This window comes from Rhinolophus hipposideros (genome assembly GCF_964194185.1).
Source record: "Rhinolophus hipposideros genome assembly, chromosome: 23".
NCBI classification, from domain to species: domain Eukaryota; kingdom Metazoa; phylum Chordata; class Mammalia; order Chiroptera; family Rhinolophidae; genus Rhinolophus; species Rhinolophus hipposideros.
Genome location: NC_138069.1, coordinates 22,044,668 through 22,070,130, shown reverse-complemented (window position 1 = coordinate 22,070,130; position 25,463 = coordinate 22,044,668). Strand labels below are relative to the sequence as shown.

At 37.7% G+C, this 25,463-nt stretch overlaps 1 protein-coding gene across 5 annotated transcripts in view; it reads right to left on the bottom strand.

The window, feature by feature from the left end:
* FBXO38 (F-box protein 38) overlaps positions 1–25,463 on the bottom strand; it is a 46,505-nt gene that overhangs the window by 8,584 nt on the left and 12,458 nt on the right. For 2 of the 5 annotated variants that reach the window (XM_081036004.1, XM_081036005.1), the window contains exons 4-17: positions 24,551–24,714; positions 24,177–24,342; positions 21,218–21,355; positions 19,924–20,061; positions 18,213–18,306; positions 17,058–17,188; positions 13,271–13,441; positions 11,506–11,648; positions 10,407–10,617; positions 9,230–9,349; positions 7,690–7,869; positions 5,708–6,217; positions 433–533; positions 114–216 (exon numbers count right to left, since the gene is read on the bottom strand). In XM_081036004.1, coding sequence (XP_080892130.1) covers positions 114–216; positions 433–533; positions 5,708–6,217; positions 7,690–7,869; positions 9,230–9,349; positions 10,407–10,617; positions 11,506–11,648; positions 13,271–13,441; positions 17,058–17,188; positions 18,213–18,306; positions 19,924–20,061; positions 21,218–21,355; positions 24,177–24,342; positions 24,551–24,714 — 2,370 coding nt within the window. Of the gene's footprint in view, positions 1–113; positions 217–432; positions 534–5,482; positions 6,218–7,689; positions 7,870–9,229; positions 9,350–10,406; positions 10,618–11,505; positions 11,649–13,270; positions 13,442–17,057; positions 17,189–18,212; positions 18,307–19,923; positions 20,062–21,217; positions 21,356–24,176; positions 24,343–24,550; positions 24,715–25,463 lie in introns of all 5 variants that reach the window. The other 3 variants (XM_081036007.1, XM_081036006.1, XM_081036003.1) reach the window with 2 other exon arrangements.

The following is a 25,463-nucleotide window of genomic DNA, read 5'->3' as shown; positions in this document are numbered from 1 at the left end:
CATAATGATTCCTTTAAAAAACTAATCTAGTCATGCTACTGAAGCATTTGTGAGCCCTTAGTTCTTTCACCTTGTTCACGATGCTCCTGTATGCCATGGGCCTAAATACATACCATGGATGAACATCATCTTGGGACAGTCTTTTAGCACTAGATCTGTGATTCCACAGTTGGTCATAGTGACTCCAACGAGGTTTTTGGATTTTAATACAAGGACCTACAAGGACACAAATTTTTAAGTTAGAGATCTCTGTACCTTTTTTTTTTTTTTTTTTTTTTAAAGCTTAAATGTCTTCACTGGCACAAATGACAGACCACTGTTCAATATTTTTCTCCTTAGGGCAAAGAAACTATGGAAAGATGGGAATTTCAGTTCCTTTACGTTATTCAGGACCTTGGCTGGACTGAAAGGTACAAGGGTTTTTTCCTTCACCTGCACGTGGTCGTCCTCAATCACAGGATCACTGGTGCTAGTGGATTTATCTGCCGTCCGCTTCCGCTTCATGGCATGACGTGGCTTTGTTTTGGCAACCTCTAGAAAAAGCAAGAAAAAAATGCAAATTTTAACCTTGCTTTCTTTCCTTCAAGAGAGCACACTCAATTCCATGTGTATGAACTCCATCAAGGCAACTCTCAAATATGTGAGAGACCCCTATTTCCCAATGACTGTTCCACAACAAGATCACCCTCCAGTATACCTCAAGTATCTCTACATCAAACATAATATCCCTTGTTATCCCTGGGCCCTTCCAACAACCTAATTAACATCCCAATCTCTAGTCACTCAACCCACCCTAAATACTATTGATGGATGAAACTCACCAATTTCCTGCTAAACAACTTTAAATTATCAATGACTGCTTAATGAATTCATTTCAATACCTGGCATTTGGAGCTATGCGTTAGCCCCCTCTCTCCTCAGTTTTATTCCATACCACATCCTAGTCATCTCCTACTGCCAAAGCCTCGGAAGCCATTAATTATTCTAGCTCCTTCTGCCCAGAACCCCTTTCCTAACTTCACTTTTTGAAATGCTACACATCCCTGAAAAGACCACCTCAAATGCCACCTGCTCTAACAAATCACTTGGATTCCCACACATTGTATATGGCTTTCTAATTCCCTGTATACTTGTTCTGTTTCTCCATTTAAACTAAAAGCTCCTCGAAGGCAACAATACCGTCTTATTTCATTTTTGTATCAATGTCAGCCACCAGCAATGAGCTAAAATGAACATTTATTGAAATGAATGGCACTCAACATTCACTGAATGAATTGAATGAAGGAAGGAATGCAGCAGAAATACATAGTGGAATAACAATAACAGCAAATATTTACTGAGCGCTTACTGTGTATCAGGCACTTTTCTAAAGGTTTCACTTGTATTAAACTAATTTAATCATTCTGAAGGCCCTTCTGAGATAAATTTATTATTCTCTTTATTTTACAAGTTAGGAGACTGACACATGGGAAGGTAACATAGCTTCCAAAGGTGTAAGTGGTAGAACCAGGAGTCAGAACCAGGCAATCTGGTGCCAGTCACTACGCTAGAAAACCTGCAATCTTGTTATCTGCCAAACCCTAGTCAGTAAGGCGCTAACTCATTTTTTAGTATTGTTCTGAAACATCACAGATTATAAAAGCAAATATGATTTTAAATACAAGTTCTAAATTCATCTCTAAAACTTAAGCACATATATATTCTAAGACAAGACAGTAGAAGTCACTGTCCTCATTTTTTATAATCATTCTGTAGCAAAGCTTCTACTGAATGAAATAAGATCGCCATGAATTAAATCCCGTCATACTGCTCTTCCCACTTGGCAATTCTCTAACTTCAAACATGAAAGATTACTAAGAAAGAGGGAAGCAAGATGCAAATACTGCAAATTCCCAAAGGCTTGGGATTAAATGGGAACGCTAAAGATCTAGTCCAAGTACTTTTCTACACACCAGAAACTTTCCTCCACTATTTGAAGTCTTTGTGAAACCTTACTATGCAAAACAACAGAAAAGAGCTGCTTCGGTTGAAAACTAAGAAAGAACCCAAGAGTTCTACTCATCGATCTTCCTCCAAGGACCTGGAACCCAAGCAAAATCCTGGAGTTCTGGAAAAGCATGAAAACCATTGATCTAGGTAACCCACTAAAGGCCTCCTTTCATAGTATTCCTGAAGGAACTTTGTGCAGAATCTAGTATTTTCATTGACAAGGAATCTTCAAAAGGCAGCACATTTCATGTAAGAGACAAAATGCACATACTCGTTACAAATAAAAAGGCCCTGATTCCCTCTCCCCATACCACAAAAATGAAAACAAACATACAAAAAAAGCAGGTCTGTTTCCATTCCTTTATGACAGAGTTCAAATAAGAATCTTCTATTAGCATTCTCTTTATGATCCGATTTTCAAACTTTTCCCTTTGCTGGATTGCTCTCTCCCCTTAATTCATCAGAATATGGGGTTCAAAGTTAAATTTCCTGCTCTCCAGTGTACCCAAATTGGCGGCTTATGTTTTCTAAGAAAAGTTATAAAACTAAGTCACACTTTACATTTAGATAACCTTAAAAACCAAGGACTTCCCAATGTAAAAGGAAAACATCTTGTTTGTTATTTTCTTCTGCCTCCCTCCTTGTTTAGGAACAATTAATCTTTCTAGGGGCAATTCTTAGTGATTTCATATACCCGCCGGCATCAATATACCTCAAATGATGGTTCCTACCACTTACTCACAATTAAAAGTTCACAATTACTGAGCCCCATACCAAGTAAGATATTGTGCTAGAAGCTGGCACTATAATGGCGAACAAGCAGACACTGTCCCTGCTCTCATGCAGCTCATAGTCTAGTAGAGAGACAGACAGCAAAACACGGAATTACAACATAGTGTGGTTAACATTAGAAGATGCTACAGAAACACAGAACAGCAGACCAATCCAGTCTTGGGTGTCAGGGAAGGAGGTTAGTATTTATGAGAACCATACCATATTAATCTTAAATGCTATTCTTTGACAATCCAATTAGTTATATTTGTGATATTTGTTTTATAAAGTATTATACAGTGAGGATAAAAAGAACTTACAGGCGTTTATTCCCCAAAAAGGAATTCACAAGACGAATAGCTGTATTAGCTTCTAACATGGTTTTAACACAAGGCCATAAATTAAAAACTAATAAAAACCTCAAATGTTTTCTTTAAAGTGATTTAAAAAAAATCCCTAACACTCAATCAAGTCTGTTCCTTTATTAGTTTGGACTTTTCTCCTCAAAATTTTTAAAGCAGGATGGCGAATAGTATTAAAAACATGCTAGATTAAAAATAACAAGTTGAAAGCCACCCAAATAACTTACTCTTCTTTCTAAAAGAGATCTGGAAAATATTAAAATCAGCATTTTGACATCTCTCCAGAAAAGTTGTTACTGAAAGTATATGGACCGTTTAATAAATATTAGGAAATAATTTCCCTACTAGAGACCCATTGGCTACATACATTAGAAGTCTTCTCAAACTGAAAAGTAAAATTACAAGGTAACGGATGTAATATACTCAAAAAAGTAAAAAGCACTATATGAGATTTAAAAAAAAAGAATTCTAGGGAACTGTTTAACCTAAGAAAAAGTTCTAGTCATGAAACAAGTCAGAAGGAAATAGAAAAGGGGATACTAGAACACAAGGCAAAAAAGAAATCACAGCCCCTTATGGTTAATATGAAAGATCTATGTTAAAAACAAAAACAAAACGAAGCAAAATCCCCCAAACAGTAACGACCATAAAACTTTACCAAGAGACATAAGACAAAATGGAGACAAAATAGTGTCTAAATAGGAAGACTCAATGCTGCAAAAACGACAGTAATCTTTCCAGTTGATCAATGTAATAGAATTCCAAACAAAAAAGATTTGTTTTTAGAGCTTGACAAAGTTATTATAAAATACAACTGTAAAAATAAATGATAAATGTGTGACTAGCCAAGGGCAATTTGACAAAGAATAATGAAAGAGGAAAGGGCACTGGAACAGAATAGAATGCCCAGAGATAAATGTAAATACAGCTAAGGCACATGGTAAAAGAGCATTTTAAAATAATGACATAAGAATGAATGTCAATAAATAGTATTGAGACAACTTGGTGACAATTTGAAACAAAAAATCAAGTTAATTAGCACAGATTAAAATAAGGAATTAAAATCAAATAAACAAATAAATAAAAGAATGAGAAGATATGAACAATTAACTGAACCAGGTGCAGGGAAGGCCTTCCACAGCAGAGAAGCAAAGGTAAAAAATCGTAAAGGTAAACACATACACCTGACCTTACAAACACGAAAAAAAACTGCAACAAAAGGTGTCACAATGGGGAGTTTCTGTTTAATGGGTACAGTTTCAGTTTGGGACGATGAAAAAGTTCAGATGGATGGTAGTGATGGTTGCACAACATTGAGAAAATACTTAAAGCCACTGAACTGGACACTTCAAAATGTTTAAAAATGGTAAATTTTAGGTTATGTATAAAAATTATCATAAAAAATTTAAAATTCAAGCTAGAAAAAGTATTTCATCATACATCAGGACTAGTATTTGCAAAACATAAATCTTTAAATAAAACTCGTAAGTTTATGCTACTACAATTAGCACATACTTAAGTTCTCATATTTATCTTATGAAAGCTTATTTTTGTTTAACTTCACATGATTCAATCATCTATTAACATATAAAAAGTATGGACTCTGTTCTGGGGTCTGATTTTAAGATTTTAAAATTGAGGGAGACTTGGATAAAGTTAAAATATATTATTATTCATTGACAGGTATACATGACTTACAGGCAGAAGAGATGACTTAAAAATAAGGTCAGATATATAAATAGAATTATGATTAAGAAATGTGTTCATCCCCACCCTACCCAATGCCTTGGCATACACATTATATTATTAATGACACATAATTTTTTTTTTCAGTATATCATCACCAAAATAATTCTCAGCTAAGCTAGATACTTACCGGCTTATCTCCTGGCAAACCTAACTGGACGCAAAACTAGACTTCAGAAAAAATTACTAAGTACTGCAGAGACAGATAGAGGGAGATCCCATATGACATATTCCCCCAACCCCAGCAATTTCAGGCCCTTATCTTTTAGCTAAGGTTTAATACTTCGCTAACAGTTAAGACTTTCCTAAATGTGGGATGAGAGCAGAGTTTATCTAGTGGGACGTATGACATCAGAATCAGCAGTGTAGTTAGGGTCAATATACAGTTATATTTTTCTTAGAAACTTAACTTTCTGAGTTTTCCTGGGTCAGATATTTTCCATACCCCCCGCCCCCACCACTGCTGAAAATTAGCTCCAAATCTGTATGATCGCAGAACCCCAACACAGAATTCAGTCTGCCAAACTGGCTTTACCTAAGAAAGCTTATGGAATGAGTTCATGCCCGTCTCCAGTCCTATCCTGCAGTTGCTAAGCCTGGCAGCATTGTCATACCTGACTCAGATACCAGCGGTACATGGGACAGTCTGCTCCTGGCCCTTGTTAGGGGCCTCCGAGGGTAGTCTTCATTAGACTGCACGTCACAGCTCTCAGGCTGGGAGCTCCCCCTCCTGTCCTCACCTGTAGCCCCAGAGCCACTCCCATTAGTCCTCTCATCATGTGCTGGGCCTGAAGACCCCCCTTGTGGCAGAGTCCTAAAGGAAAAGGCGGATCTCGTACCATCCGGGCCATTCACAACACAGGCTCGGCTGGTTGAAGGACGTTCCTCATCAGAACACCTGCTAGTTCTCCTTTGGGGTTCCTGGGGCCTGTGACAGCAGCATCTGGGGCAGACAGAACTCTCTGCATCTCCCTCCTCCATGGCCTCAGAGTCCTCTGACCCAGCGGGGGAGCAGACACACTGCCTGGACACATCCACTTCTGGAGGGCTAGGCTCGGAAGAGCCGCCGCTGGTCACCGTCCTTACAAAGGCAGGGCTTTGAGAAGCAGTGCTGTGTGAGCTGGAGTTTCCCACTGTGCTGGCGGTGGTGCTGCTGCAGCTGGGATAAACATCCTTGTTTTTTTTCTTTTCAGGAATATCCCTAGCTGCTTTCATATCGGCTTTGATCTGCTCACTGGTGACCTGACAGCCTTTCTCACAGCTGCTTTCCTCGAGGGGAAACTGCTTCGACTGGCCCATCTGATGGGAGTTGTACCTCTTTCGAAGTGGAGTCTTGCCTTTTCCACTTACTGCTTATAGAAAAAGAAGAATGGCCCGAGGAAAAGAAAAGGTTTCAGTACAAATTCTGGACAAAAGGCAAGAGTAAATCTGGAACAGGAAACAATGTACACCAGTTTTCCTAAGGTATAATGGTGACCACATACTCAGCTGCTCAAATTCTCTATGGCTCCCTAGCGCTTCCCACGTTCACACTCATTAGCTCAGCCTTCAAGGCTCACCAGGACCTAACTGCAAACTAACTTTCCATTCGCATCCCCTCTACACACATTCTACACCCCAGCCCAAACTTTTCTTTCACTACACACAGCCCTGCTTTACTCCCTTGGGGTCTCTGTTCTTACCAATCCTTCAGACTTGGGCCTCTGTGATCTCGTCTGCAACCCCACCCCAAAACCACTGCAGTGCATCCCCTTGTAACGTTATCACACGTTTCTGACCTGACTCTTCAGTGAGGCTAGAGGTTCCCTAGAGAGAGACCACGACTTACTCATCTATGCATCTAACTTACTCATCTATGCACCTAACACAGTACCTGGGGCACAGTAAGGCTCAGCCAGTGTGTAAAGGAATCCTTAAACAAATAAGGTTTTGTCTGGCTGACAGAAGATCTAGTTTCTAAATTCAGAAACTGAACTTTCTAGGAAACATTAGGTTAGTCAGCTGGTCATATTACTTTTCCTAAATTTTATTTTCCATAAAAGCTCCTTTTGACCACAATGTAAAGATATCTGAACTTTTTAGAAGAATAAAATAAGAACTGAGTAATTAGTCAACACTTAGTAAATTATTCCACTAAAGAACTGAGTTTTCCATATACAGAAGTGTGTATTTCAGGTTCAGTGTAAAATGACTACTGAACATTCAAATACATTAAGGAATAGGGTACCCAAGGAAAAATAAGTGGAGAATTTTTAAAAACCCCATCCTGTGCTCAAAGTGGTAAGCATCTGGTTCTGAGAAACATAAAGGAAGGGAAGACAAGGAGGAAGTATGAAGAGATATAGTTACAGTTTCTTGGTGAGGCAAAGGGCAGAAGGCTGTTGGCTAAATTTAAAGGGAGACACGGGATGGGAAGAGCTCCCTCAAGCCCCAGAATAGCCACTGACATTCACTGAGCACAGCTGGACAGGTTAGCCACTGGGGAATATCTGTCTTCACTACTCTAAATGACCAGGGGCCTTCTCTTACGCAAGGCGCAGGCCCCTTTCTAATCCCTGACCCTGATGCCACAACTTCCTAAAGCTATGGATTCACAATGCTCGTGTCTTCTCTTCCCTGAGCCCCAAATTGTACTGCAGTTGCCCTCCACAGCACCACCCAGACTCCCCTCTCCCTTGGGCTGTTGCCTTTCTTGTCTCCTGTCACATTTTGTAAGATGTTACCTGCACCACACGCTGTGATAGGGACACATTATTATAAAAAGTCCAAGTGTGTCAGTTCTCATGACTCTAACAGGTCAGAGGACAACACGATCTCTCACCTGACAATTCCCTGGACTGCACTGGCTCTCCGTTTTTTTCTTCACGTTCAGAGTAACGCCGAGCACCATTCTTAGGAATCCAGACTTCTTGGAGTTCTAGACTGTCTTCCTCATCATCACTCTCTGAATCATGAACAGTAATTGGGGTTGGTTTTACTACACGCTGAAGACCACTGGGTCCTAAAACAAAAAGCACAGACCTAACAGTTACTTTTTTCCTTAAGAAAGCCTCGCACTCAAAATGCTGTTTCCAGGGATCTAGGCTCAGAGATGCTTCGGCTGAATGCAGTCTCCCTGATCACTCGTTTCAATGGAATACGTACATACTTGGGTGAGTACTGTGAAAGCACTTTAACTCTAAAACTTCATATAAACATTAAGTATGATTAGTAAGCAAATTAAAATAGAAGATCATGTGGCATCCCCTTCAGGACCTTCACTATTTGAAAAAGTCCCATAAATCATCCTAAAAATAATCAAAATAACAGTCATAATAATCACCAAAATAATAGGCTTTTTTTCCAATTTTGCAAGTGTGCAAATGAAGGCAAAGGAAACGAGGACCTCAGACATCTACAGGACCAGTGAGAACTCTGCATTCTTTAACTGAGCACAGGTCTATCTCACTGAATGTAGTTCAGATACCTTCTTGAAAGGCCATGTGCATGTTAGAGTCCGGTTATTGACTTATACTTATGTAAAACGTGTTATCTGCTTGGCAGTACACACTGTAAACCTTTAGCTTGCATGACCCAATTCTCTATGAAGAATGACTGATGTTTGTTCCATCAACAAAATGTAAGCTCCAAGGAACCTTGCCTGTCTTTTTCCTGTTAACACTGTACAATGCCTGGCACAGAGTGGGAACTCAGTAAGTATTTGTTGAGTAAGTGACTGCATCTGTAAGACACTTAAAACCAGGGTAGTTAAAGGTGTCTTCAATTCAAAGACAAGGTATCCTTCCAACAGACTAGCAGGGAGATAACTTGAGCTCTAATTTCAGTTCTGCTCCTTGATCCTTGGCTGAGTGGTCCTGAACAAATCATTCAAACTTTTGAGAGAATATTAAGTTTTGCCACCCGGAAAATGCAGGATTGTATTAGGTAATTTTAAGGGTCTTGGACTACCATAGGTCACCCAACAGCAGAGACTAGGTCTTGGTCTATTTACTAAACCAGGTTAACTTCTCCACTGCTCTTCCTCTCCACCAAAACAAAGGGATGGCAAGCAGAATGTTTAATCAGGTCATTTATTTCTCCATCAACAATCTAAGTGCTTTCTTTCTCTACACACACACATACACAGGTGTATGCTAATACAGACAGAGGAATTGCTGCTGCAGTTATAAAAAATCAAAACCAAACTTTAGTACGATACATACAGCAAGGAGAACATCAATGTAATACAGGCCTCAGTAAGTAAAAGAATACAACACATCATTATCTGTGATGACAAGAAAGAGTCATTTAGGGTTTTAACTCCTTCATTAGAGTCAGGCCCTAGGTTTCAGAACCATGAATGCGGGAGGTAACATGATTACCTGCTTGTTCCTCGTCACCATCCACAGGAATAACTGCCTGACTGTGAGCTGGAGTCTCATGTCCACTCTCAGCCACCACCTCTCCATCTTCTTGCACCATGTCTTCCATCTCATTCAATGCTTAAATAAAAATAAACACAAAGTCAAACAGGAGAGCTCTACAATGACCACAACGCTGGCCGAACTGTGGCACCCCTGAGAAAAGAACAGCCCTGTGATTATTACGCCCACTCTGGAAGAAGAGCACGTAATCGTGCTTCGTTATATCAACATTAACAAGAAGTGTCCACTTCTTCTGCAGGCGACGAAATCACAGACAGGAAAGGATCACTTGGAGAAAGTCCATCACTGTATGATGAAAGCAAGGACAGAAGCACACAGCTGAGAGAAAGCACCAAGTTCATTCCTGAAGGTGTTACCAGGGATGGCTGTTATCAGGCAACTGCTTATCTCCTTCTAAGCTGTTTGCTTGGAGGGAGTGAGAGCCAGCTAAGGGAAGACGTTACAATCACAAGCAATTAGTCTTGTAGTAACTGCTGACTAAACCAGGAAGTATTGGGCAGGCAAGCTCAAACTGTACGTAGGTTTCTTTTCCTACTCTCTAGAGGCTGCGGTATCATTTTTGGCTAATGTGTGACAAGGATTATTAACAAACGTACCAAGTACTTTTTTAACATTTTAATATCACTCCAAATGTTTTATTTGCACCAAAAAGTCTTCACTACATTTATCAGTGCCTATCAGTGAATGGGAATGTGTGATTTTATTTATAATTTTCCAGATCATAAGTGCAGTGAACAATTTCAGATCGATAAGTTTTATTCAGTTTACTCTCAATATAAAATGGTCACTTTTCAAAGAGGACCCTAAATTAAATAATTCCTGGCTTTGCCGGCTTTTTATAAGATTAAATCCAATCCCCAAGTCAGTATTCCCGGAACTCAGCCCACGACGCCCTCACGGCCTGAGCCTGCATGCCTGATCGCAGCTTGAGTAAGAACAACGCTAGTGCTATCCTACACATTCCCAGCTCGAACACAAGGCAGAGGGCAGCGGACGTCTACCCCCTTTACCACTATCTCCTCAGTGCCCAAGGGAAACAGAAACAGAATCAGAGAAATATAATCCAAAAGGAAAAAATCATTTCTATCTGGAGCTCACAAAAGGTCTGGGTTACCGTCGGCTGCAAACTGCTGTTCTCCTGGCTGGAGATCTTGCCGGAAGTCATTCTCCTCATCAGAGTCATCTGGCTGATGGTGATTATTGTCGTGGATGTTGGCATTATTCTGGGCATTATTGTCATTGTCGTTGTTGGAGTTCTGGTTGCTCACAAGGGCTGAGGACACCCCAATTCCTGTGCCTGCACTCAGACCAACTCGAGCACAGCCCTAAGGCAAGATGGAACCACATGCTTATTAATTAATATCCCTTCAGTCATCTCTATTTATAGCACCTTTCATCTCTATTATTTATATAGCACCTTATTCATGAAGTGCTTTTACATGTGCATACAGGACTTCACTTAAGGCTCACAGCACTTCAAGCAAGAAAAACTGCTATTATTCTTGAGTTACAGATGATGAGATGCACATTGGGAAGAAATCTGCTCAACAGCACATGACAAGTCAGTGGGACAGCTAGGATATGAAACCCAGTAATCTGACCTCAAATCCTGAGCTTTCCCCACTCTGTCACACTGCTTCAACAGTAGGAATGTAGCCAATTAAGAACTAGCAAAACAGAACATGATTAGTTGACACTTTAAGTTTTTAATATGGTGAGAGTATAAATTTTATGTTAAGCTGTTTTAAAATAACGTTTTGTACAATTGGGCAACCTCTCAGATTTCCCAGGATATACAACTGACTGAAAAAGATAGCAGCAAAGGAAAACATTTCCAAAATAAATTCCTAATCCTTATTTATATTTTGGATTCCTGATTAGAGAGTTAATCTCCAAACTAATTACTCCAAGTAATAATTTGTCTTAGCTCAAATTTCTACCTTTGTTCTTACCTTACTTTCAGTTTATAGGACTAACAAGAACAGCTTTCCACTTAACTTTTTCCTTTCCCTTCTTTGCAAACCCCTTAATACTCATTTACAAAAACAAGAGGCCATGCATTATTATAACCTTTATGCCTTCACTGAGGCTGGCAGTAAAAAGTCCAATCATAACACTGTAAAGGCATATTAGAAAGAAAAAAAATAATGTAGGTTGTTTTCTTCCTTGAGTATCAAAATAAATGAACAAAAACTCTCTCAAACGTTATTTACTTTGGGTGGTTCACGAAACATCTGGTCCAGTGAAATAAACTCCAGGCTGGGCAACAATTCAACAAACTGACCAAAGGAGTCCAGCTTCAAAGCATGGCACCGCACTAAGTTGATATCAACCAGTCGAGTCCATCTTGAGTGGTCTGTTGACGAAATGGCCAGAGAGAATATAAGTAACACTTTCTCCATTACTGATGTACTCTGTCACTTTTAAATTCTGTTTCCTTAAGGAACTTTTCTCTTATCTCATGATCTCTAAAACTTGGTGACTACACTGATATTTCCATATCTAATTTCATTGTGAGAACTAGATAGCTGGGGAATCATTAACTTGAAACCAAGTCAGCCTTGATTTCAATGTAACCCACTCTACAACCTATATACCTATTCAACAACAGGACACTAATTAAAGAAATACTGGTGTATTTATTTAATGGAACATTAAGAAGCTATTAAAAGATTGAAGAACCGAATATGCTTGCATATTAATATACAAAGCTCTCCAAAATATTTAGTACAAAAGACAAGTTACAGGACGGACAGTGTATACTCAGCAGGCTCCTTTTGTATACATAAATCATTTTTAAATGCTACATATGCATAGGCTGCAATGTGCACAAAATAATCTGTCCAGAAGAATATACAAGAAACTGTTGATGGTGGTTACCTTTGAGAAGAGGAGACTTTTCATTTTGTACCTTTCTGTATTGTTTGATATTGTTTATCAAATGCATGTATTACTTTTAGTTTTTAAGTGTTAACAGGAATTCTGAGTGATAGGATTATAGGCCATTTTTTTGTGTGTTCTTCTTTATACTCTTCTGTATTTAAGAAAACAAACAAATCAAAAACCCAATAAATGTTATTTGTCAAAAGTCATCTATGCCTGCTACAACCCAAAGTTCCTATTTCCCAGTAACTTCTTGGTTCAGTTGGCCCAGGGAGAGAATTTCCCTTCTGGTCGGTGAGACATGGCCATTCTAATGAGTGATGTCAGCAGAGGTCCCCGAGGTCCAAAAGAGGCCTGGGGACGGGCTTTGTAAGAACTACAGTATCCATGGGAGACAACGCAGACGGCAGAGGCGGCTGCTCTGCAGGTGTCAGTGAAGGGGGCTTGGTTTGGTTAAAGAGGATGTCACAATGAAAATTCTCTAGTTCTGAATTCACTTAAAAGTTTGGGAATCTAGGTATTTAAGAAGGGCCTTTAAAGAAACAAACAGTATTTACTCTCTTAGAGAGGAAAATGAACTCCTCCCAGAGGAAAAATACCAAGGGCAGAGGTCACACTTGTATATACAGGAGATCAGGTGGGGAGGGGAGGTCCGAAAAAGCCTAGGATTTTATAGCAGTAGAAAATTTCACTATAAGTTCATGTTTAATATGTCACTTAAAAGTATTTTTCAAAGATATATACTCACTCTGTCATTTCAGATGTGTCATTTGAAGGTAATTCAAAGAAAACAACTATAATATCCCAGGCAATGATTTGTACCTTTCATTGTAAGTGCCTGGCCCAAGGAAGTGTCTATAAAGATCAGGACACTTGAATCCATAACCTGGACAGTGTAAATTTCTCGGCAGAAAAATTCAGGAGTTCAAAGAGGCACTGAATATACTTTCAACTTGGTTATCGGAAGTTCCCAGAACTTGAATAATAATCCACATAAAATATCTACATTTTATATTAGGATGCAATCCATAGCACACACACAAAAGATACGCATTATCTCAACGTAAAATACAGCAGTATTTAAGCCTACAGTACCTGAGATCCAATTATATGGATTATGTAGATGGGGGCAATTGTAAATTGCCAGATATTTGATACAGGAAAACACTTCATTGACTGCCTTCATCCCTATATCGGTGATGATACCAGGATTTTCTACCACATCAGCCAAACCATACTTCACCAGATCTGCATTAGCCATTCTGCCTAAAAAGAGAAATCAATTAAAAAAAAAAATCTTAAGCGTTATGAAGTGCTCACAATACTTTACATTAACATCCAGTATGATCACTCTCTATGATAATTCTGTGTCACCTGTCCATCATCAGGTTCAGGTTCGTGTACAAATTTAGGTTAGGTATTCTGTACGAATAGGGTAGCATTTATCTTGCAAAATAAGATTTTATATTAAAAGTCAGGGGACAGCTAGTAAGAAAATAATTATTTCCAATTGTTAAGAAAAGGAAAAAAAGAAAGCAAAAATCTTAAAGCAAAACTGAAGGATGTATTCTATTAGTTCACATTTACAGTGCTTTTTAGTTTTATCTTTTAAGAGAAAAATATGTTAAAATGTAAGTTTTTCAGTGTCAGGGTCATGTTTTTTGGAGCGGGGGGTGTTAGGGGGGGCGGAGCCCATGTGTGGAGAAGAGTAAACTCTGGGAATTCAGATTCATTGAAGGGCCCGTGTTATTGGTTACTCAATCTGATGTATCCCCAGAAAGTGGACTTCTAACTCAGCACACTCTCTCTCTGCCACTGGCTTTAGTGCCTGCTGCCTTGTCACAGACTAGGGGTGTGGGTAAAGCAGAAGAGGGTCCTCCATCCTGGTTTATGCCACTGGAAATCACACTTCACCCCATGTCTCCTATCATCGCTTCTCCCATCCAACTGTCTTTACTCTCCAGGATGGTCCATCTGACTATCAAAAATTTGAAGAAAAAAAAAAAACTGCATCTATTTAGATTACAGTTACATTATCAATGTCCAGCATAATACTTGGATATAGGAACTTAAAAAACACCTCTCACATTCCTTGTGATCAACTGACACAAAGTACAGAGAAAAGACTGTACTGCTCTGGTGAAGCTGTCCTGCATGTTACAAAGATTTATACCTTTAGCTTGGAACGTGTTCAAAACAGCCAACCTATCCCAAACTCTTCCAATGTCACTTTCCATACAGTTCATGGTCTCTCCACTATATTCCCCTTTTTTGGTATTTACTGGCATTTCTTGCAGATTTTACCTTAATCCATCCTTCACAATTTAGCTGAGCAATTTTCTTTAGCCTCCTGGTAAAACCCCTTTCCTTGCTCTTTGGACTCTACACTTGCCTTTCCCCTTATGATCAGGTAAATCCTGTACTGACCCTGTTCCTTGGGCGCTATCTGCATAAATGCTATAGACTCACACGACAAATCCTTGTCTTACGTTCATTCCTTTGAGACTATCACTTCTTCCTGATCTTGGGGTCCTCCTGATTGTCACACTCCCTCAAAACCCTGATGACATCACCATGGACTCATCTTTTTTCTTTTTTGAATTCAGCCCATAGGTGTGCTAAAAGTAAAAGCTACCATTACTGAATGCTTTGTAAATGCCAGTGATTGTAATAATAAAAAGTCTGTGTTTTCTTATTTGTTAAAGATAATACCATTTAACAAATGAGGAAAAAATGAACTTAACAAGTAACTTGCCCCAGGTCCCATGATTAATAACAGGCGGGCCTCAAGTCCACCTCTCTCTAAAGCTCCAGCACTGAAGACCACTTTATACAGCTTCTGCTTTTTAATGTTTTATATCCCATCACCTTCACACGAAGCTCAGAGATCATAAATCTATGTAAACAAAGAATCCTTCTCTAAGTATTCATCCTTGGGTCGCTTTTCTTATATTCCTAACACACAGCATCTGAGTATCAGCACATCTTATGGAGGATGAAGGTGATGTTTCTTTTTATATTTTGCCTGACCCTTTGTAACAAAAATGTGACGCACGTTTTACCAGGGGCTACCCCCACCTCCTAGAACAATGCTTCAAAAACTAAACTACCGAGAAGGATGAGTAAGTAAAAGAGCGTGAGCAGGGAGGGACCTCTCACTCCTTTCTAGATAGTCTGTTAGAAGCCCCTGGCACCAATTCTGATGCAGAGAATCCTAGGCTGTCTTTGGAGAAACAGGAGAGTTATGTACATGGGAGAAATGCATGAACTACAGCAAATAGGAAGGAAAAAAAACAGCTTATAAAAAGGTCAAAACTAAAAGTCTATTAAATATGAATGAAACTGTGAAATAGTTATATTGAAAAGTGTAAAATAATGGTAGTCAAAAGGTAAAGTGTTTTTCTATTGAAAATATGTGTTGAGGAAAAACACTATAGGGAAATATTTGGTTATAAAGATAACTCTCAAAGACAATCTTTCCCTGGGCCTAAGTGTGGCTATCTTGAAGATACAAAGTTTGTCAAGTTTTGAGCTTTTGGAAAGAATAAAAAATAAGATTATAGAAAGAACACCAATTACCAAGCTAATAATCTTATTAAGTTACTACACAGATACTGTAGAAAGATAAAGAATGTTAGCAACCTCATTCAAAAACAGAAAAGCTTGATACCAAATACAGCAGGTCCTCGAATAACATCACTTTGTTATAACCTTTATGAGATGCCTTAGGAACTCTTGTTTGTATCAATTAGCCTAGGGTAAAATTGGTTTTATTAGATGAACACTGTTTTGCCGCAGTTCCAAGAACTTATCAAGGACGTTAAGGGGGACTTACTGTGCACTGATTTTATATGGAATTACTATACCAGTTTAGCCTTTTAAAGCTAAGTCGGTGAAAAGCTGATCTTTTTCAAAGCTATATGGAATAAAAGTGATTCCCGTGTTAAATTGGCTAGACGGTGATTGGATTTGATGTTTAATCCTTCACCTGTATTAATGAAAACTGCAACAAAATAAAACAAAACAAAACGACTATTAATCGGACATATGTCAGAAATGAAAAAGGACAACACTCATGCTATTTGACCTGCAAAGCCCTGGGCAGAGTGATGAAGCCTTCTTATGGTCTTCTACAAAGCAAATCAGATCCAAAGAAAAAATGCTATTTGGTATGATAGTTTAAGAAAGACTTGTTGCAAATTACATGGGGAAATAGTTAATTCTTACAAAAATAAAAACATGCTGGTGTTCTTGAATGTCTAACTAATGTATGTGGGGGGAAAATGTTTGAATAATGAATTGACATGCATTCAAACACAAAGGAATGAGTTCCCCATTGTAAATACATTCCAGAAAATGCTGTGAACAAGCCTTTCAACAGCAATCATCATGAAATGAATACTGACCATTATCTGCTCACACTATCTGGAAAATCCAGAACCCCCAGCGGGCTTATTATGGAAATGAAGAGCATGGGCAGGGAATGGGACCTCATCTGAGAGGACCATCAAAAGCTTCAAGAAGTGTGGCAGATCAAATTCAACAAATGGAACCAAGGATGACATTCTGTGAAAAAAATGAAGCAGAATGGGAAAGAAACTTGGGCAGCAAAGTGGAGACAGTATCAAATGTAGATAAGGATCTTTTTTTGCTATGCTGTTAATCACTACATATTCTATAATATGCTAAAATCTGAGGCAATATTGGAAAAATTCATTGACACTTCAACTTTAAATTAAAAATTTCTTTTTCAAGAAGTAGAGCTCCTAAAATCTTAAGTTCTCTTAATAGTCCGGATAATATGGCACATCCCCATTCAGGTGTCAGCTTGTCAAGTAAGTTCCCTATAGCAATCTAGGGAATAAAATGGGATAAGTCTTACTCTGCAGCAAAAACTCATCTACATATCCCAGATGAAGGGTTTCAAACTGGGGGAACTCCAACTCTGCCATCTTTAGGGCAGAAAAGACACCATCTTTGGTTAAGGAAGGCTGGATCCGAACTTCATGTAACCTATAAACAAAGAGATACACAGCAGAGTATAATGAAAGCCATCAGAATCAGAGGTTCTTCTAATGTAAGGCTCTGAAAGAAGTTTATCTTACTGAGGTGTCAAATGCAAACGTTTTCCCCTCCATTAAAGAGACGTTTCCTTTAAAGGAGTATTTTGCGAAACGTGGGCACATCTTAGGTGGCACACTGAACTTACACTAAGTAACAATGAATTACACAGTAAGAGTCTTAAATCCTTTCTAATGCTTTCTTAAATCTGATTAAGTCAAGGAGATCTGATTAATCTGTGTCTGGTGCTGATTTTATTTCTATAATGTATTTTTTATGCTAGCTGTTAAGTCCCATTTTAACAAAGAGTATAGTTCTACAGTACGTAACAAAACCTACTAAATTAAACTTAGAAATGGTTTTATTTATACTCTTAATATTCTACTGATGGAAAGTAAGTTTTCTTTTTGAATAAATGAAAAATGGTTAATTCAATTTAAATAATATTATAAAAGTGAAAATAGAGGCACTTTTCATAACACAGGAAACAGTAAATGTGGCATAAGTGACATGAAAATGTGTTAAAAATATAAAGGTGTTACAAGATCAGGACACTGAAAAAGCTGATTTAAAACACTGATTTCTAAATAGCAAATGTTATCTGCAACTAACTAACGCCAATTCCTATAGTCGCAGAGGCTGAAACAACACTTCCCGAGAGGGCTGCAGGCAGCGGAGCATCAGTGCTTGACTTCGGTTGGGCTCTCAGGCACTTCCAGACAGGTGACTGCTTCTCTCTGATGAGACCACACCCTTTCAGAGCTTGTTGGGTCTGGAGTGCAGACCAATTGGTCATCAGTTATGACATAAGGCTACCACTAAGTGATAACCCTATTGCTATGTAAAACAACTCCTTTGTATTTTACAGCTGAATAAGGCATGATCAAACTTCATACACACATTCCCCCAAATTTTTGTAAAAAAGGGAAAACCACACAATTCTAAACAAAAGACACAAGGTGAAGAGGAAACATACCTACGGGCAGCAGTGATGATGAGGTAACCAAGATCTACTTCAAGAGCGTTTTTGCAAGCTCCCAAAACAATAGTGTGCAAATTTCTAAAACCACCTAGTTAAAGGAGAAAAGGAACAAAACAATAAACATTTCATTTGACCACAGCATTTTTATTAAAGCATTTATACACACTTTAGATAACTATTTGTTTAAAAGTAAGTTTGTTTTTCCACTTATATTAATATCTCAAGATGAATTATGACTACTAGCCATCTCCTTAAAAAAGATGAAAACAGGTACTGTCATTCTAAAAATACGTTTTGATAGCATCTAAAAATTAGTCCAAATTATTTAGATTTTTAAGTAAGAATTCACTGAAAGCCAGAAGCTCATGAGAGAATTGTAAAAAAGGGATCCTGACATTTTCTGGCCAAAGGTTGAACCTCCAATATGTTATAAGGAATAAGACCAGCACTACTTTAATTTCAACTAGTTTTTTTTTTCATGTTTTTTAAACTTATACAGAGGGTGCCAAAAAAATGTATATACATTTTCAGAAAGGAAAAAACTATTAAAATTGTAATAATACATACCGGTAACAAAAGACAAATACAAGTCATGTGTACATTTTTTGGGACCCTCAGTAGAGCAAAAAAAGTACGCAAATCATTCACATATACATAGCTTGATGAATTTTCACAAAAGACTGATTTGTTTTGAACTTTTATAAATAAAATCACACAGTATGTACACTTTTGTATATGGCTTCTTTTAATAAACATTTTGTTTATGACATCCATGAACATTGTTTCAAAAATAAGCTATAGTTTGTTCATTCTCATTGCTGCACAGTATTCCATTGCGTGAACATGTTATATTTTAATTTTGCATGCTATTGCTGATAGCCATTTGCGCTGTCTTCACTTTGGGGTTACTATGAACAACGTTACTATGGACAATCCTGACCGGTCTCCTGAAGAACACGTTATGCGTTTCTGTTGGGTTTAAAGTATCATTATCATTAACACTGTGAATGATATCTATTTGTTATAAATGGTACTTGATGATTTTCCATTTATACTTTGAATATCCAAAGTTAGACTTTTAGTTCTCAACTATTATCTATCTATCTAGCCAAATTTCTTGGTATTTTTGCTGCAATGAGATGATTAACACAGCATTCTATTAATATTACATATCATTATTTAAAATATAAAGGACTTAGAGAGTAAAATGATTTTTCTTTTTAAAAGCCATCATCTGATGGATGGATCTATATCCAAGTGATAAACATAAAAGCATTTTATATACTATAAAATACTGAACAAATGTTAGATATTGACATCACTAATACCTGAGTTTTTTTGTAGGCCTAAGGCATCCAAGTCAAAAAATATCTCTTATCACCAAAGGGCAACAGACATCCATCCCTGTTAACGTTTCTCAGAAAGATTCCAAATATGTGTTATTAACGAAGTAGTAAGTATTAACAAGTCAGAAAACATGCCTATCCCTGTATTATTTACTTTGGGAAGGTTTAACACTGCATAAAAAGGAAATGAATACTAGCTCGCGCTCATGGTTACTTATTCTCCATGAAATACACCAGACAGAAAGTGAAATTACTAATAAGCATTTTTTTAAAAAAAGACTCAAAAGAAAAGTAAAATGCTCAATGATTTTTTTTATATTGATTTTTTAAACATTTGGTAACTAAAGAAAAACAAATACCTGATCTCCAACTGTCTTCAACTACATGTTGGATAAGACCTCCAAGAAAAGGAACTCGAACCATTTCCAAATGTTCCAAGTTTCGGGCAGAGGCTAAGCCTGTTACTAGAGGGACATATTTCAAAGAGTTTGTTGGTCCTGGCGTGGGGAAGGGTGAAAAAAAAATTCAATGAAACAATATAAATTGACTTAAAGATGAATTTTCAAATCAGCAGCTGAAACAAATAATTTATAAATTCTATGTCAGAAAATGACAGCCAAGTATTGGCTCTCTGCAATTTCTACTTAATAGAATGAACGCATTAGCCTGTTAACTATATATTTATTTAGCATAAGGCCTTTTCGTAGTATTTTTTGTAAATTCCCTGAAGTCTCAATAGTTTTGAGCTCAAAATAAGTAAGGGGGGAAGACAAGTTGAAAATTTGATGCTTCACTCAAGTAAATAGCTCAGTCATTTAAATATCTCTCTATGCAATGACTCTTTTATTAGGTGTTATAGATGATCACAAAACATAGGGTCCGATTGGTCAAAGAGCTTGTGCTTGACATGGAGATAAAACTAACATGAAAAAATTATAAAAAGATAAAAAGACGGAACATATCAAATACAAAAATAACATCTTCTACACTATATAAAAAAAGAAAAAAGAAGGAAAGAGAAGAGGAAGGGAAGCAGAAAGAGGCAGAACTTGAAGGCTGTTTACAAGTAAAGAGGAGGAAGAAGTGTATAACTCAGGACAAGGAAATGATAATAAAGTAAAGGAAAGAAACTAAGGTGAAGGTTGCAGGGTACAGTGAATAGGCAGGCCTGACTAGGAAAAAAGGTGTATCTTAGAAACACGTCAGAAATGATATCAAGAGGGCCCCTGGTTACTATGAACTCAGAAGCATAATAGTTCCCACTTAACACCCTTGGGAAGCAGAGACACTGAAGGTTTCTGAACAGAAAAGTAGTATCAGAAAAGCAGTGTTTTATACTTTAAGGCAGATTAGGTCAGATAATTATTTACATGCAGAATAACTAGGAGGCCAGAGACAAAGAAAGCACATAGAAATCTATTAAAACAATCTTATAAAATGCAAAAGTGCCTATAAGAAATACGTAGAGACATTGGGATAGTGTCAAACACAAATCATGTGTCTTCTGTCTTTAAAACAAAAAGTACATTGATCTTCAAAAGTTAAGTTACAAAACATAAACAGTAATAGCAAAATATAATTTCCCTTACAAATGCAGCTGTGGCATTTGCTTGAGGCTATTTGTAGGATTCCACCAGAACCATGTACCATTACCTGCACAGTTCCTCATGACGAAAGTTCGTAAGCTGATGCAAAGAAAGTCTTTGAATGGCTGTGGCTTAGTGAGTCTTACCCACTTCATATAAAGGTGCCTTAGCATTGGGATACAAGGAATTTCAGGAACATTCACCCCTAAAACATATATACAAAAAAAGAATAAACAAGAAAATCACTAAAAGACTGTATGCTGTGTATAAGAGTCTACTTTTCAAGCTGATAATTTATCCTTCATGGCTATTTTCAACAGAACAAATTACCTAATTAAAAGTCTGTTTAAGATTGGTATAAATCAGTCTTGTAAAGAACATTTTAAACAAACCATAAACAGACTAGTATTTTGTTATTTCTTTCTAAAAGGTACATGGGAAGATAGTATTAAAAAGTATTTCTATATTTTATACATGCTAAGTCTTCCTCATAATTCTAAATCTTTCTCATAATTCACCCTTCCAGGACATATATGCCCAGTAGATATCAAATGAAAATAGGTTGTTGAAAGCAAAATGAAGAAGATGTAGAAGGAATACACAAAATTACTATCTGACTACCAATGCCCAATGTCCCACCAGTGGGAAAACAAAATTTCTCAACACAAAGGCAGACTAGCTGGCTTTAAATATAACTGTTTCAGGATGATATCCAGAGACAGGGATTAAAGATATTTCTACAAACATATGAATCTTAAGGATTTATAAATGTATGGTAAGAGCCTTTCAGCATGACACCGAGAAAGTGAGAAACCTGCCAGTCATTTATTTTAATATTTCAAATTGATAAAGATATTTTAACCTTCTGATTCATGAGTGGCTTAAAGCTAGGAATTGTACCTGAGGAGGACCATATCTGGAAGAAAGGGGAGGCAGAGTGGGAAGAAAAGTCAGAAGATATGAAAGAAGAAAGGAGATAGATAAATCTTGTAAATTCTAAATGGAAGGAAGCAGTTCGAGAAACTTGCCCAAGAATCTAAACACTGTAGGCTACAGAAAAGCCAGGGAAGTGACACCTGTCTCTGAGAGAAAACCCAAGATCCAGCGTGATTGGCATTTATTAGGTTAGTGCAAAAGTAACTGTGGTTTAAAAGGTTAAAAATTGCAAAAACCGCAATTACTTTTGCACCAACCTAATAATAAGCGGTAGTTGGGAAAACCAGTTTAAACTTCTAAACTTGAGTCATAGAAGGTCTATTAGCAACAGTAACTAGCAATGCTGGAGTACTTGAACGGTTCTTTAAAAGCTAAATACTACAGAACGCTCCCACTGTACAGATGACTCCTTAACCTGGTCCTCCCAAAAAAGCATAGTTAACTTTAGCTTTGAACTATGTAGACTCACTGTACGGCAACAGATAGGGAATAAAACTGGGGATGAAAGCAAAGGGAGAAAAACAGAAGAAGTAGGGTGCAGACTGAGACTCAAGATGCAGAATCCACAAAGGGACGTTTAGCATCCACCAGGATGGTGGCAGTTCTGATTAAAAACCCCAAGTAGCAAGGGGGAGACAGATCCAGACAACTACATCCGATGCCTAATCCACATTTTGCCCCAAATCTATTCTACAGACAAAGGACACAGTTAGCTGTCTTCCCCAGCATGTTCATTAATTTACTATACACGTTTGTATCACCATCACAGTGTGAAACTGTTGAATGAATCAAATGAATTAATGCATTTCAATAACATTTACCAAGTACTTATATTTGCAACGAATTGTGACAAACATCGTGGTAAATATAAAGACACCAAAACAAAGCCTCTGATTTTACAGAGCTTATTATTATATACTTCGGCAGTAACAGCTAAAATCCAATTTCAAACTAGATATCCAAGTCCCTAACAAAACTACTCCTTGATCTTGTAAATGAAAGGTAGCTAGAGAGCTTTGCTCTTCTTCCATAATTGTGCACATAATTGTGCACACATAATTAAGGCCTACTCCTTATCATCCCTGCTGCTCTTCCTTCACCACCTGACTCAGTTGTGGTAATTTCTAGTTCTTTGGGATCATCCCCAAAACATCTGGAATAATGCTTGGAACAGCAAATGGTCAATATGTATGTGTTCAATAAAACATTTAATAAGTATTTATTTATTACTATATTACTATAGAAGTCAGACTATAGTAATAGGAGGCCTCCAAATTCCTTTCAGCAACCTAAGCCAAAGTCAACAAATTAAATTTGAGAAAATATTTGCCCTTATCATTTACTTAGGTTGAAATTATTGGGATAGAATATCCAAGAACACTTAGATGGAGAATGCACACTATGACCACTGCAAATAAGGTGCCATTGGGAAAAGACTACCCCCGCCCTATTTCTCAGGGAAAAAAAGAAGCAGCAACTTCCCATTGGATCTGGGTTGAAGAATATAGCAGAATTTCCTGCTTGGAGAAGATACAAGTAAAATAAGAGTGATCTAGGAATTTTCCGCAGTGTTTTAGAGCTGAGCTGTATAATAAAGTGGCCACTAACTACATGTAGTTATTTTATGAATTAACATTAAATAAAATAAAACATTCAGTTCCTCTGTTTCATTAACCACAGTGGGAACCATATAGGATAGTATCAATATAGGACATTTTCAACATCACTCAAAGTCATATTGGAGAACTCCCCTCTAGAAGGTAGAACTAGGACCAAAAGGTGGATATTAGAGAACAAGGGCAGGATTCAGGCTCTTTGAAAACAAAAAACAAAAAACCCAACAACTTTCAACTACTCAAACTGTCTTCAAAAAAGGAAATAGACTGGTTGTGAAGCAGTATTTCTCTCACCCCCCTACCTCCCACCCAGAGCTCTTTAATAGGAAATTTTTATACAAGTCTCACAAGCATATCTTTTGCCATCATCAAACAACAAAGCCATTTCTAAAATTTTCATTATTCCCTTTCAGTGAATTTTCAGTTATATGGCATTTTAAAGAGTCACAAGTGAGCCAAGAAACAGGTACTCACCAACTAAATGTAAAGTTTGAATTTTGGCTCCTACAGGAATTTTCAGTTTATTTTCAGGAGGAATTGGAAATGCTCCATTACGATTACGAAATTTCCCCAAAATATGAACATGTGGCATGTATGTCCAAATGGATTCTACCAATTCCAAATGAGAGGTCTCTACACCCTAGAAAATAATGCCAAAGCAAGCATAAAAAAAAAGCTTTTAATTTAGCATCCAAAGCTTATATTTCTGTATCATAAGTTATTAAGTATGCAACGGAGCTTAAAAGTTTGTTACAAATGGAATTTGCATGCGAGTGAACATGTTCTATCACTCTTTCAATTTATTTCATCAATTAGTTTAAGACAAATGCTCAACCAGAGGTCCTTACCACCAAGTTTGGGCATGCCTGCAAAGCTTCCAGGACTCCTGGAATGCTAAAAGCTTCATGACCCCGTACCCTTCGCCTCTCGAGGTATCTAGGGTGAAGGCCATATAGTTGTTCGACGTCTGGCATCTTCTTCAGTAGTGTCAGAAAACTGGAATCTGTGAAGCCTGAGAAGTTCAAAAGTATTAGAGCCAAGTTCTTCTTTCCATTCATCAACATTTAGTTGTAGTTTTTATCAAAAGTGAATACAACAAAAAAAGAGGTTTCCTTTTTAAATGTTCATAAGACTAACACAGCTGAACAAACGGCTAAACAGAAAACTTTTCTTTTAGTAACAGAGGAAATGTGTCAGCAACTTGATTTATTCTGAGTTAATACTTTATAGTTGAGGCTTTTAACTGCTTATTGCCTTTTTTTGTTCTTGTTGCTGCTTTTAAGGCACAGAAATCTTCAACAAGGAACAACACACCTTTAACCCAGATAACCTGGACTATATGATGGGTGGGTGAGGGAGGACCACCTACCTGATCAACACCACCCTCCTCCTTCCCCAAAAGTGCTTTCTGGTCCATAAAACCTCAAGGGCTCTGCAGAGCACGCAACTAAAAAATGAGTAAGATATGATCCTCATCTTCAGGAAGCTTATAGTTCTAACCTAAATCCCATCTCAAACTAGGTTCTCTTCATCTATCCATTTCTTACTTACTCTGTCCTGAGTTTAACGATGACACCCTGAACATTTTAGACAATTCACTCTTTTCACAAAGACAGATGCAAGTTGCTAAGAGAATATAAGCGATCCAAACTGAGGACGCTGAGCTGGCAGAGGGCTCTTTATCTCTGAGGCCAGCTGTGCTCCCCAGGGGGAATCGACCAGATGGGAACAGAAGGAGGCAGGTTACTTCCACAGCAGAAG